At 43.2% G+C, this 15,000-nt stretch overlaps 1 protein-coding gene across 1 annotated transcript in view; it reads left to right on the top strand.

The window, feature by feature from the left end:
• Positions 1–15,000, top strand: part of PROX1 (prospero homeobox 1) — a 50,147-nt gene that overhangs the window by 21,713 nt on the left and 13,434 nt on the right. Inside the window, exon 4 of the mRNA XM_074817922.1 lies at positions 1–7. This exon is cut by the window's left edge and continues 188 nt beyond it. Within this exon, the coding sequence (XP_074674023.1) occupies positions 1–7 (7 nt within the window). The remainder of the gene's footprint in view (positions 8–15,000) is intronic.

Genomic DNA, 15,000 nt, shown 5'->3' with positions numbered 1-15,000 from the left:
TTTTGAGGTAGGCACCGATCTTTGTTTCTGTGTGTGTGAGTCGCTCTGTGGTCCAGGCTGCCTTTAAAATAATGTACCTTTTTGTTGTGGCTGTGACCGATGGAATCTGGGCATTCCACGTCTCTGAATGATGCTAATTAATCTTTTTAGCCCTGGTAGCTGGAGACTTACGGCTCACTAGGATTTGACAAGAGATAAAAGTTTTCACTTTTTTTTGATAAGTTTCTTAGTTTCAATTTTTTGAAGTTTCCTTTAGGAGGGACGGTAGTGAAAGAAGTCGCCTCACAGCTCTTCTAAAGCTCCGTAATTGCGTGATCAAACACTTGCAGTTACCTTCCTCTGCTCTCCTTCATTTGATTTATAGAACTAAAATGCATTTGCTTTGTCAAGCTGCAGGATAAAATGACTACTCGAAGTAAATGCTCTCTGTTTTCTGCTGTAACGGGTTTGTGGCTTTGATTAAGATTCCTGTTTACAGGCCAGCCTGGTAGCTCAGCAGACTATTGTTATCATTAACATGCTGACCCTCGGCGATACCACGGGAGAGTGTTTCTCCCTGCTGAGGATGGCAGTTTGTATTGTTCAGGTAGTCAGATGTAATGATGCATTTGAGCAGGGTGTGCGTGAGGGGGAGGCTCGAGTAATCCCATCTCTTGGTGAAGTGGAGTGGGAAAGTGATGGTGCTACTAATTATTAATTTTATTTTTTTTTTCTTGCACCTTCCACTCGGGGTCACGTTACATAATGAGCCCCCTCCTGTAGCAAAAGTGACATTTGTCAGCATAAGGAGTGTGGTTTCCTGCCTAAAATCCTTCTGAGGGATTTTTAGCAGTGCTTGTTTTCACAGCACGTAAGTTCAGATGATGCAAAAAAGTCTCTAAGCAAAGACGTTCTTGTCTCTCTCGGCTCCTTCCCCTCTTCTGGGCACACAGAGTTTTCTGGGAGAATGGTTGCATGGAAGGGGCAGATGAAGAAAGAGGGGGGAAGAGGATGTTCCTCGAGGGGTTTGCCATTCGTTGCAGCTGTTAACAACATCCAGACTTCATGTTTGGTGTGCCGTGGCCCCCCCAGCCCCTCCTGAGGGCTCTGGCCCTGTTAGGTACTCCCTCATGCGCAAGACAGGAGACTCTGCCCTGGGAGGTGGGTCTGCCTGTATGCCAAGGCATGATAGCTAAATACAGGAAAAGAAAAAGAAATACATAAGGAGATAAGTGTGACCAACTTTTTTCTGTCACAATGTGCTTAAATTCCCTCAATCTTTTTTTCTTTTTAACGCAACTTTTCTGTTTGCAGAACGTAGGTTGAAATGTTCTTTGCCCTCAAAAGTTCTCATATCCTTGATGATTCCAGGCACTTATTACTCCTTTTCAAAGCATTACTTGCAGCGTTAATGTAAATGGATTACTTCAGTGAAGAATTACAGGGAGTATATAGGTGTTTTCAGGTAGATAAGTAAATATAAATCGCATATGTTTAGCACTGCTAGTGATTGCAGTCTCCTCTTCTTGGCCAAGAGGTCTAGCAGCTGGTAGGAAAGAGGCCCCTTGGGGTTTTTTTCGCCCATCAGGGAGGGAAAGAGATGTTATAAATGGCCATGATTTGCAAATTCTTTCACTCAGTCTTTCTTGTGTTATCTATATATGAGGAGAATTTCCTAGAGGTTTAAATCTTGGTTTTGCACTGAAGATCCAGCAGTTATGAGATCATTAAACTGTACAGTGCAGTGTTTAATGTAGCCAGTGTAACTTTTCCTGATAAATGCCCCGTCCCTCCCCCACAAGCTGCAAAGCAAAAATGACAAGTACTGTAATGTTGAAATTGGATCCAAAAGGATTTAGCAAACTGAGCATTTGCCATATTTAGCATCATCAAAGTTCCTTCCTCTCATACTTCAATGATGCTTTGCTGATGTGATTAGTCTGATATGCTGTTTCTCTTAAATCACCTACACTGCTATTCCTAAACCCTCCCACTTTATCTCTTCTTGGGTGAAATTTGTGCAAATACATTACTACTCCTAAATTGACTATTAGGAAAAAATGATAAAGCTAAAATGTACATTTGGCCCATATCAGGCTGTGCCATTGATTTGCTCAGGAATCTGTGATACTGTGTTCCTTTCCCTGTGCATTGCAACTGACAGCTTGTAGCAAAGTCAAAGAAGATGTTTAACAAACCACATGTCCTATCGTTTTTAGCTTTGCCATTGTACCCCTGTGGCTGTGAGCCAGACATAGATACAATTCCTCATCCAGTGCGATGCAACTTCGCCTGTGTTTTGTGTGCACATGTGTGTGCATGTGTGTAGCCAGTTCCACGTTTCTTTCTCTTACAGTAGGGTTAGCTGGAGAAACCTGTGCTGAGCTGCACAGAGCAATTTGAAACTGAGTTTAGGAAGGGGGGGAAAAAAAACCCAACTATTTTTTTTGTGGAAATTGAAGATGCTTCTCTGCTCTGGGGCTGTTCTTCCAGGGAGGGAGAAGGTGGGTTGTCCTGGTAAACGAAAGCTACAAATGTCAATGTCCCAGAAAAAATTCTGAAGTTGGTCAGAAAGAGAGGACAGCTTGCTGTGCCACTTGATATCTGTCTCATCTGTGGTGTTGCCATAGGCTTTTGAATGCCAGCTGCAATAATTGAAGTCAGGTATTGTTGCTATGCATTAAAAGAAAAAAAAAACCAAATAATTCTGTAACTCTTTTTAAAAATCCATCCTAACACAGAACATCAGAGCTCACAGTTGTGACTGTGGCAGGATGATTTCAAACAAGGGGGACATGATGCTGTGAGTTAAAATAAAAATATGGTTAAAAACCGTATATAATATTTCTCCCCCCTTCATCTATGTACTTACAGCCAGCAAAAGAAATTGGCCTGAGGACAATACCTGGATTTTAGCCTTGCTTTGACTCCCACTCCTCCTCCATCATCCTTGTTCCCTGGCATTTTTTTGTAGTTAACCGTCATTCTCCATGTATTAACGTCTCTCTGCACGATGCCCGTTCCTTTTCCGTGTGGGCATTTAACGACTCAGTCTTAGTTCTGAAGTCTCAGGGTCTCTCTGTGCTAGCGATTTCGCTCTATGCCCTCCTGCCTACTCCTTACACTCGCCACGCTCCTCTGCGTAGCGAGCAAATGAGCACCAAAGCAAGCCCCCACGCACACCATCTTTCTGAGCTCAGCCTGCCTGCTGCTTCACGGGAACTTGCCCGATTTTGCAGACGTAGTTATTGAGATTGATCACAATAGTGAAACGTCTGCCAAGCTGCGTTATTTGCACAAATACACTGTATGCAGTTTTGGTACAGTGGGGTTTGACGCGATGATTGCCTCTTTTCATAGCGCTAGTTACGGCACGTGTCATCGTTTCGGAGGGGGAGAAAAACATTTTTTAAGAAGTTTGCTCTGCTTTTGGCAGGGGAAAACCATACTAGTGGGAAAAACCTAATTAAGACCAGTTGGACTCAAGTCTTAGCAGAATGTTTAACTTAACGCACTCTGAGTTAGTCACATAAAAATCAATGAGATTATGTAAAGCAATCCAAATACCACCACCTATAAAGCCTAAGTAATAACCCAGTCACGTAAGTGGCCTATGAACCCTTGAGAGGAACGCTGGCTGCCAAAATTTTCAGAAGTGATGATGGTTTTAGGCCAATTCCATTTTGGGATGCTCAACTGGAGATCTATTAATGATAGCCACTTTGTCAGGAGGTCCTCATCAGTCCATTCCGTGAAAATGAAGTGTGCCCAGCACTGCATCCAAAAATTAAGACATCCTAAATAATCAAAAATTCTGGCCACTCATGTGCTTATTTTAGGAACCTGTATTCCTCCCCAGTTTCATTTGCAGGATTCATCTTGAACGGAATTGGTGTTCATCAAAAGGAGAATTAAAGCCTCCGAACCCGATTCTTATTTAAACTAAGGCCACTTATGAGGGGTTTTGCAATACACAGGCACTGTAAAGTACAATTTATAACCACCCTAATACTCCTTTACACGACTGGAGGAGTGCAAAGTGGCCTCAAGAGAAGTGAAAATCAAGTCCGTAACTTGCTAACTTCCGTCTCGGAGATTGCTCTTTCCATACAAACTGCTCTGCTGTGGCAGTCGCTGTGCTTCTGGTGGTACCAGCAGTGGGCACAGCCTAACGGGACAGTTGTTTCAGTATTAAACTCCTCGCATTTTTTCCCTCAGCTGTATACTTCCTCCTTCAAGGGCTTTATTGTTGTAGCATTTCAACATCGTTCTCAGCATTCTTAAAGACAAAGTCGGAAGGCCGCTGTCTGGTGATCTGCAGCAAGGAGAATAAAGCTGCTTTGGCAATTTGAGAATAGCAAATGTAACTATCAGGATTCCTCTGAAGAAAAACTGAAACATAGGTGTCTAGGTGGAACTTTGGTTTTACTTTAAAATCTTGGTTTCAGGAAATTTAATTGATGCCCCCAGGCCTTTTTCCTTTTGTTTCTTTTAAAATTTTGAAGAGGCTGTCTTGTGAAACAGCAGAGCTTTCCTTGAAACTGCACAGGAAATTAACCTGGTTTTTAATCAAGTAACAAAATCCACGGCTTGCAATAGAAGATCCGTGCATTGCATGTATCAATTAATGCTTATTAATCAGTTTTTGCAGTTAGTTGAACTGCAGATTATAGTTGGAAGCTATTAGGGAGAGAATCGCGAGAGGAATACTGTTGCAGGACTACACTTGGTTTTTCTGTTTGTGTCCTTTGGATTCAAGGTGTTTGTATAATGAAGTTGGCACGTTGATATATGATCTATTTTTTAATGTCATTACAATTTTAGTTCCCTCTGCCTTTTTGTCATTGGGTTACATTTAAGCACAGCAAGATCAACTTTAAACTTCCTTACTCAACAGCTTTATTAGTTATAACGTACCGTGACCTTTCTCAACATTCTTAAAGAAAAAGATACAGTGTAATGTCACTTTACTTTGCTTATTGTTCTTTGTTGTGGTGAACAAAGCATTTTCTACAGTGGCTATAGCACATAATTATACAGCTTTCAATAGCGGTGTCTTGGCACATATCAAAGTTCAGAAGAGCCTTTAGAAAAAAAAAGATGTTTTGTGGCAGCCTAGGGAGGGTCTCATCTTTCCTTCAGAAAATAGTTCAAGGCTCTTCTGTCAAGCTTCCCTACTTAGAGCTTTTTCTCCTCCTGCTTCATAAAGTTTAAAGGGGATTCAGTGGAGTTCTATGATCTATTTCCTTTGAAAGATTGTTCCTTTGCACAGAGAAGTCCTTTGACTTCAAGAGTTCACAGATTCATGTCTTTAGGTATCATATGTCTGACCTTATCAGTTACTCTATTTAATGTAGGAGAAAAAGTCTCAACTCTTTGTGTTTGTCTGTTTTGCCTCTGTGAAATGATTTGGTGAAAAGACCATCCTTTTTAACACACCACTGAGAGGCCGTTTCTGACTGTAACCTACCCTGTGGTTCTTCTAAAAAAAAAAAAAAAAATTGTCCTTGTGTTTTGTGTATGGATGATTTCACAGTGAGAATAGAATTATACAAGGACAGACACACATAAAAAAATCTTTTGCTCTTTTTTCCTAAATGATCTATTGGCTATTTTGGTGGCTGCTACTCTGGTTCCCCAACAGGCACAACCATTTAACAAACACAGAGATAGCGGCTGGAGTGCTGGGCCAGCAGTAGGTTTTCCCTTGCTTCGACCTACCCCAAAGGCCTTCATAATTAATTGTCCTTCAGAGATGAGGAAAGTTCAGAGACAGTGTGTGTAGCGATGTCTATTGTCTGACATTCAGTTCTCCTTCCCTCAGCTCTTTTTCTTCATTCCACAAAGGGTTATCAATAGGAGCAGGGAGCAAGCTCTCTTCTAACAGCTGCTGGTGGTGGCTGTAGCTTTCTGTGGAAGGTATCATTGTGTTCAGCCATCTATGGATTAAATGGCTGGAAAAGTTCTAACAACCCTTTCAAACGGGCGTGTTTATTTCATCTAGATTACACAGACCTATTTAGCTAATTAAAAACTTTCTCAGAACCCCTTCTCTCCTATCCAAGGGAAGGAAAAAAATTAAAACGCTGCTGTAATTATGAAGAATGTCTGCAATGAAACTTTGGTAAATAAATGAAAAATTTGATCTGTCAGCTTTGATCAAGATATACCCAAATAAGTACAGGCTTGTTTGTTGAGTTGTTCTGTCGTTTTGTTTTGGTTTTTTTTTTCTTAGAGGGAAGAAAGGTGTACAGTAGAAAAAGCATAAAAGAAAACATTGGTATAGGCTGTAACAGAAACAAACATTCGCCCAATTTAAAAAACTGCCACAGTTCATCCAGTCTGTGGTCCTAACATCACAGTGCAAAGATGCCAGAGTTTGCTAAACAGATTATTAATATTGTTGTGCCTTCTGCGATTAATCTAGAATCCTCTGTGGCATAATTATTAAACTTCATATACAACAGAACAAAATTATATACATGCTTCCTTGTTTTCCCTGATGATATGCTAAACAAAGATATGGTGCGGTTAGTAGATAGGCAAGAAGTACAGTCAAATTAGAGCTGTTTATTAACAATCGTTATGTTACTGCTCCAATTAATTGGGCGAAGCCAAAAAGGACAAATACAATCATTCTTCCACTGAACAGTTTAACTAGCAAATTAGGGAGGTTTTAATAATTTTTTTTCATCTTAAAAAAAAAAAAAAAAAAAAAAGAACTCAACTCCAGACCCTCACCTGCATTCTTCATAAATACATCACTTTGCAATGAAAAGGAATAATCGTATAAAACATTTTCTGGGCTCCATCTCACTTCCTTACTGTTAAGAAGAACCGCACAACAATCAAGATGAATTATTGTACTGATTAAGTTATTACGCATGGCATTTTGAAACAGGTTTTCTGTATTTAAGAAGAAATTGCATACAAAGTAGATGCAGCTCATACAGTAATGCAAAAAAAAAAGATCATAAAAAATTAAAGTTATTCTTATGAATCTTTCATTAGAAGCAATGAAAAGGGACACTGGTGAAGCCAAGTGCTTTGTTCTTCTGAGCTCCTCTTGTAGGGCCAGATCCTGCAAACAATTACGTACTTGAGCGTTCCTTCTGCGAGACTCCTGTTGGCGCCTTCAGCATATCTCCTGCTCTCTCACAGTTTGCCCACTTAGGCCTGTGGATTACTACCAGTGTTGTTCTACTTTATCAAACAGATGTTCCCTTTAAAAATTGACAGAAGTCCTGTAAAAAAATATACCACAAAATCACACAGCTGTACGGAGGCGAACACTTGCTTTTATGAAGGAAGAGCTGTTGTGAAATGATTTAAGGCTACTCAGAGCTTTTCAGATTACTCCCCACCGCAAATAACATGTTAAGTACTAAATTGCCCTAAGCGGTGTTTTATTACTGATCAATAAAATAGTAATCTTGTCTTTTAGCATGGAAAAATATTTTAGTGAGATTTTTTCTGGTTTAGTTCATGGATAGCAGTAAACCAGAAAGCACAACCCCCCCCAAAAAAAAGCAAAACCAGTCCTCGTTTGTTTCTAATTTTGCTTTGGGGGAATCCTAGGATTGTTCCAGCTGAATGGTGCAGGGTTTCTGTGCCTGTGTGCGTGTGTGCATGTAGTGGTGGTGTGCTGTGTTTTGTTTTGGGGTTTTTGTTTTTTGTTGTTTTTCTTTTACAGTGATTTACTGGTACTCATCCTTATTGCCCCATCCTCTTCTCAAACAAAAAACCCCCCTCAAAAAAAAAAAACCCAAACCAACAAAAACAAAACAAAACTTGGCAAACTCTTCGGACTCCTACTGCCATTTCATTTTGCATTCAACAAGGGGTAGTGGGAATTGAAACATCAACTGGAGATCGAGAAAAGCACCAATTTATAGTGTGTTAGCCTTGCACAATTCAAGATTTCTTTTGCTAGCTGCACACATTATACCCAACATCTCGCCACTCTCTTGTGGCAGTTGTGAGGAATGGCTATTCCTTCCCGTGTGTGTACTACAGGCCTCTAAAGACTCTTATTTATTCTCTCCCATGTCACCTTGTGTACAGTCTGGTCTGTGACACTGATGGTGATTATGTCATTATTTTGCTCTGGGGGCTTTGGCACATCTGCAGAGCTGATGCACATCTTCTTTGTTACGCTGGCATACGTCCCATATCGCAAATGCTTCATTAGCCTTACTGCCTGCCTCCTTGCCAGACAAGAATACCCAAATCCAAGCTTCTTTTTGCTCTGGTCTTTTGTGTCTGTGATGAGCCTTTATTCATCTTCCTAGTTCTTCCCTGTTTTCTATTTTTCTATGTAAAACTGATTTCCAGATGTCCGTCGTTCTCCAAAAACCCATCATAGATGAGGAGTGAGAAGCAAGGTGAATTTTAACCCATGTTGTCCCTCACTTGCATAAAGTCTTATCCCTCACAAGCTGAAATGATTTTTCATTCATCCTACATACAGAAAGAGTTCGTTAGACTAGGCAGTTAAATTTTAAAACTTTGTGTTTGGAAAAAAAAAAAAGGTAAAAAAAGAAAAAGAAAAGAAGACAGTGATTTCTCTTACCATTTAATAAATCCTAGTTGTGGTAATGGGTAACATGCAAGTTGCATATGTTTCTTACAGGCTTTCTTAATTTCTTTTAGATGACATAGCTAAATTTCTCACTCAGCACTTTTGGAGAAGGAGCACTGTCTAGTCAAGGACTGTTCACGAAACCTGCTCGGCTGAAATTTCTTACATCCTGTTTTAATGTGTTGCATTAAAAGGACATAGAACATTTTGTACTGTGAAAATTGAGGAAAATGATAGGTCTTCTAAACTTTGTCTAAGCTGTTCTATATAAATGTCGTACTAGAGAGATCTGAAATAGTGGGTTAGCTTACTAGCTTTGTAACATTTTTCCCTCCGCATCCCACACACCCCACGCTTTTTCTCCATGACACTGAACTAAATTCTGGGCTGGATTCTCAGTTATTGGTGTAAATCAGCTCCAGCAATCATTGCAGCTAATTAATCTGTGCCATCTGAAGAGCTGTCTTTTGTTGTGTGGCTATACAGTCAAGTGTGTGAATGTATGTTAAATGTTAATTGGAAAAAAGTTTCATTTCTTTATTTTAAAACTAAAAATTAAATGCAGACCTGGATTTGGACTCACAGAGCCATCATGTTTATGGATGTGGGGTGGAGGGGGGCGTTGTTTTTATTTTTGTAAGGCATGCTTGCCAAAAAAGGAGGTCCCAGCCGATACCGTCTCACAGTGCAGGGTCAGGGCTGTGTGACTGACTTTAACAGAAGTCATACAGATAGGATTGCCCATCCTATAGGACTTTGAATAGGTCATCTTCATGCAGAGAACTGTTTGCTTGATATCTTCGACGTGTTTTAAAATGGACAGGAGTCAGGCTCTCATAATGTGAATTAACAAAGTGTCATAACCGTTGGAAACCGTGGGAGAGGTTTAGCACTGTTGTGACCCGTGCTGGTTTCTGGGCCAGCTTTCTGGGGTCCTGCCCTTTCTCAAAGCAGATATCCCTGGTCTGAGAGAGCTGTGGCAGTGCAGATTTGGTGTGGAATGCAATGGGGACCCTGTTTTCAAAGATACTTAAATCTGTAAGGGTGAAATACTAAGGCTGTGAGGAAGTAACAGCAGAATATTGCAGGGGTCCATGAGGACGATATGTCCTGCATGAGAGAGAGAGAACCTGGGAGGTGAGCAGCCACTGTTCAGTATCCTACTGAAGTGACATTGTAACATAAGAAGTGAAGTTAAGAAATACTGTTTGGTCCAAGAGGGAGGGAGTCTTCAGAGTACTGGATCCCTTTCTGTAGTTACACAGAGCCCATCACCTGCAGCACTAGAGTACAGCTGAATTTCATAGAGCAGAGCAAGAGCCTGACATCTTCCTGACGTGCGAGTGTGGGTGGGTGAGAGAGAGAGGGACAGCCAGAAGGGCTGGCTGAAGGCAATCAACGTATTGGAGATGATTTCTCCCTGTAGATCTGGCAGGGGCAAGGTTCATCTTTCTTATCTGCAGAGGGGGAAGGTACGCAGCCGGGCTCTGCCTCGTTTTGTGTGCCACCGGAGGGACTCATGAACTGCTCTCTGTGGGGGGGCGGTTTCAAGGCTCTAGTGGAAATGTGCCCTCAGAAGAAGCTGTGTCCAGGTGGTGGTCCAGAGCGCTCAAAGATGTGGCCTTGAACTTGTTTCTGTAGTTAATGACGAAGCTTTGTAGAGAGCAGCCAGGGTGGCATGATCTCTGTTGCTAAGCAGAAAGGCTGCTGCATTGATTGGGACTTAGGGGAGAATGGTGGCATAGCCACATAAATGCATTTAAAGCAGTAGTCTACAACTTCAGAAAGTTTTTAGAGGAGAGAGGGGAAATCAGCGTTGCAAATAAAAGCCCTTTAACTGCTGAGTATCAGCGTTCAGGGGGAAGCCAAAGTAGCTTATCTCATGCAATTGCGGAGAGGGCTGGCTCCATCAGACGAGGCCCAGCCTCGAGGTTATCTAATCCAGCGCCGTCTGGAGTCGCACCATTTCCTTCCGCAACGCACAAAGAGGAGTCAAATGAGAGGGTGCTCAGTCCATTAGGACATAAAACTTTGTCTTCTGACCTCATAGGCTTGCGAGGCTCACCGGTCCCCAGCAGGTCCTGCACGGAAGCTTGTAACGGGGTGTTTGTAGCCCAGTTTGGCCAGTCGCATGGCTCAGGGTGGAATAGATGGAGCAGTTTATCCCATCACAGTGGGCTCGGGATGCCCATAAAAGCATGGTTACACTGGGAGGAGGTTCATCAGAGTTAATCGTGGGGAGCCTGGGCTGGTGGAGCCAGCTTCATTTGCAACACTCCTCACCCATAACCATGCACAATTTCCTTTCCCTGCCCCTACCCTCTGCCATGGGAAAGAGGAAAGGAGGTACCCTGCTGCCGGAGGGCATGCTTACCACCTTCATGACACCCCCAAAAGGACCCTGGTGACTGCTTATTTCCCTGCCAGACTGATTAAACACCACCTGCTTCCCATCCCTCTCCCCTACTGCCCTCCTCACTCTCCCCACCCCAACACATGCAGACCGAGGAGGGAGAAGGCACAGTTGGGGCTTTTCAGGTGACTGCATTGCAGAGACATGGGAAGAGTGTGCAAGAGCAGGCAACACCAATTACAGATGTTTACTAACTGTTATGATGTTTTTATATATATAACATGTATTCTAGATGTATAAGCCTTTAATTATCACTTCTACTACAGTGTGTTAACATCTATGGTTCATCTATGGGGCCAGATTCTTTTGAATATAAAAAATCCTTGCACGCTACAAGCTCTATGAACGCGTTTTCCTCTATATCCGTGGTCTAACCAGCAGTTTCTGCCTGCCCAGCTGTTTTATGCATAGAAATATACCATGAAAGCAGAGAATATACTGCTGGTGAGAGACATACCTGTTCACTACAGTCCAGGCTGTGCCTCCTGGCCCTTCTGAGTAACACATCACATTCCCATCTGACTGATGTGTCCAGGAGAGTATGCAATGACCTCTCCGCTGTTGCCACAGCAGAGCCAGAATCGGCTGGTCATCCCTGTACTCACTTTTCCGGGCAGGTTTTTTGTGGGCGCCTGTATGTGGTACCTGCCAGAATTTGGCAGCAGGGTACGTGATATGCCGCTTGGCATTGTAGGCAGCCTCTTGTAGCAGACTGCATTTCACCACAATGGGACTGAGTTAAAGTTAGACTATTCTTGTGTTGAGAGTTTTATTTCTCCTTCAGTTTTTGTAGGAGACAGCTTCTGGGGTGTGACAGTAACCCCTCCTGTGATTCTTTCTTACATTTCCCAACACATACTAAATGCCCAACTATCATAAGCTGTAGGAGCCTTAGTGATTTTTCCATTCTGCAGCAGTGCCACTGGCAATGCAGTAAGTTAAGGGCAATCAGAGTTTCCATTAGAAGCCTCTACATCTCATGCGGTTCTAATTCATCAGTAAGGCAGAAAAGGAATTTGATAATCATCTCCCCAGAAAAATGTTAGTGATGATTTTTGAGGACGGGGAAAGGGAGGACTGAATTTCAAGGTGCAAAGAGTCTAAATAAATTGAAAATGGGAAGTCTTTTTATTTTGTTTTAGCCCACTTTACTCTCAAGTCTTACCAAGTTTCGTGGTTAAAAACCAGCACATTAAGGCTGTTGTGTTTGCATGAGAGAGTAGCTGCGCTTCTTTGGTGGATAGGCTCATCCACTGAACCATGGGCACAGCAGTCCCGGGACAGAGATCCTACAAGGGTGCTGGCGATGCCCTGAGGTGTGCGGCACAGGATGTCTCTCGTGTACTGTGAAATGGGAAGATGGGTCCTAACAGGGAGGACCCCGGGATGCAGAAGGGGGGTTTCAGCCTGAGCGAGCTGCAGAAGCACTGTTGTGTGCGTCCAGCCGGGGCGCGCAGCACCAGCGGCGCTTGGGGCTCCAGCCGCGCAGGGAGCCTGCAGAGTACTTCCCAATCTTTATTTGTGGAAAAGCTTAATTGAAATGCAAGTGATTAAATCTAATGTATCATGCAGTATCCATTTTCACTGCACTACCACTTTCACTTCCCTGATATTATCAGGCATCTCAGCAGCCCCACTGTCAGTTTTTTCCTTGTAAGAGCCATGCCCATTCTCTCTCCTCTTTGTGAGCTTGGCGGAGGAGATAACAGTAAGCCAGCAGTAGATTACTAGTGCCCCAAACTCTACTTAAGGGATAAGGGATCTCAGCTTCATTTCAAACAAACACTTTTAAAATACCTTCTTAAATCATTTGAGGGGCATGTGCTTTCCAGCTTTTTACAAACAGTAAAAAAGCTACAGTGTAACAGTAAATGCAGTAAGAAACCTCTGTGGGTTTCCTAATTTTTCTCTTTTGAACTGGAGTCAGGCTAATGCTTTTCCCTTCCCAAACGCCAGGCTCAGTGTTGTATTGTTAGTGCTGTCCCAAAAGAGTGGGCTGCTTTTTGTGTGCCACAGTGGGAGAGCAGACCGTCTTGAACAGCCACCCAATCCCTTGTCTATCTTTTTCTCTTTCCAAAAAATCTGTTTCTTAACAGATTTGTACAGTAGGAGTCGTGAGAGGAAACTTGAAGGCAGTAAATGCAGACTGTGGTGGCACCAGAGAGCCACTGCTGTAGCCAGGGGGATCGGGACATATGTAGTGGTGGGCAAACTGATGCCCTGCTCTCTGGAAAGGTGGTGGTTGGGAGAAAAGTGTGTTTACTGGAGTGTCCAATGGTTGAGGTATTTCTTATTTGTGTTTTTAAAATAAAAACGTCCTTTCCAACTATTTCCCTCTCCTCATAAGTGATAATGGAAGAGGCATTAGCCTTTCCATTGCCTGAGCCAACCTGTTTTTTTCTAAGAGGTGTCCAGGATGTTCAGCCAATTGAGTGATCTAATTAGCTGAAAATTGTTAATTTCCTTTACCTTATAAAGCACCTAACACAGAAACTGTTAAATAATGTTAAGTGTCAGACTTAAACTGAGAACATTGGGCCATATGCTGCCATGGCTTTCACGCCAAAAAGTGTAGCAACTTACTCCAAAACCTGCCTCCAATTCCTGTGTAGAAGCCAAAGCCTCCTGCTTGATATGCTGCCACACCAACTCACAGCGCTAAGATGGTCCCACGCAGCAGCTCACTGCGCTCGGGGAAAAGACTATGTGTGAGAGGGGAGGTGACGGTCTGGATAAACGTGGCAGGAGCCAGGACACCAGCAAGGTATTGCAGACACTGCCCTTGTGAGCGCAGGAATACCGAGGGTAGGGCAGTGCTGCTCAGGGCAGCGTTATCCTGGAAACGGCGGCAGATCTGTGACTGCAGCTGCTAATTGCACAAGTACCCAGTCTGCAGAGGGCCTGGAAGATAGGTGGGTTGCCTTGGAGCTCTTTGTTGAAGCGGGGGGGGGTACCTGGCTCAGTGGAATGCATGCGAGGAAGGGGCTAGTCCCAGTGTCACCAGTCTCCCCGCAAGCCCACAGAGAAGTGGCTTCAGAAGTAGTGTGACGCCTTGCTGCGTTACTGCTGGCTTGACCCCAGCATTGCTCTGATGCAGCGTCTTACAGGTAGGGAGGGACCCGGAAGGGCTTGTCCTCAGTAGGTTTCCTACAGGACAGGCTGCGGATATGGGAATACATATTTAGGTGCCAGCTTGCCCCAGAAGCCCACAGTTTTGAGTCTTTCTCATGTGAGGAAGGGGCTCAGGGCTACGTGTGGATGATGCAGGTGGAGTTTCTGAAGCATCTCCTTTAAGAAGGTTGCATCGTACCCCCAAAGCTCACCTTACTTTGACTTTGGGGGTGGGGAGTGCCTGTGCACATCTGGTTCGTGCTTTGTTTTCTCAGCAGAAATATTTCCCCTGAATCTCTTCTGCTGTTGCTGTACCTGTGCTAGTGCAGACCGCTGTGCATGCACATTGAAGCTGTCTGACCTGGAGCTACCCATGGTGAGACTGCTCCCCTGATAGTGGGCTTGCTCATCATCCTGGAGAGCTTCTCCATCACTTGCCTAATAGATGCTGGTTATGCCTTAGCCTTGGGTTAAGAGGGTCCCTGCAGAGTCCCTCTCTAAAGCCACTGTCTAGATCATCCAACTAGAGGAGTGATCTGGCCTTCCCCCTCTCACCCCCTCCAACCTGTTTACCTCCCATTACCACGACCTTGCGCTCTGCAACATGAGCAGCCTTCACCAGCTGAAGACCTCTGATCCTAAGTCCACGAGAGATTTTGGCTTTCCTATTTGGCAAGGCAATTTGTTGCCCACCAGGTCAACATGAATAAAGATTTTTTAAATCCATAAAGTCCTGCAATTGCAAAAAAAAAAAAAAAAAAAAAAGAAAAAGCCGCCTCCAGATAATTTAACCTGTCCTGGCAGCCTGACATCTTGAGCTGTCTGTGCTATACTTGTTTATTTCTGCTCATAATTAGGATCAAAAAAAATCCAAACACACACTCACTAAGAATTCTACTTTATGTAAGATTTGAAA

Source organism: Strix aluco, chromosome 3 (genome assembly GCF_031877795.1).
Source record: "Strix aluco isolate bStrAlu1 chromosome 3, bStrAlu1.hap1, whole genome shotgun sequence".
Classification (NCBI taxonomy): Eukaryota; Metazoa; Chordata; class Aves; order Strigiformes; family Strigidae; genus Strix; species Strix aluco.
Note: the sequence above shows the minus strand (reverse complement) of the source record. Positions and strands in the feature narration are given on the sequence as shown.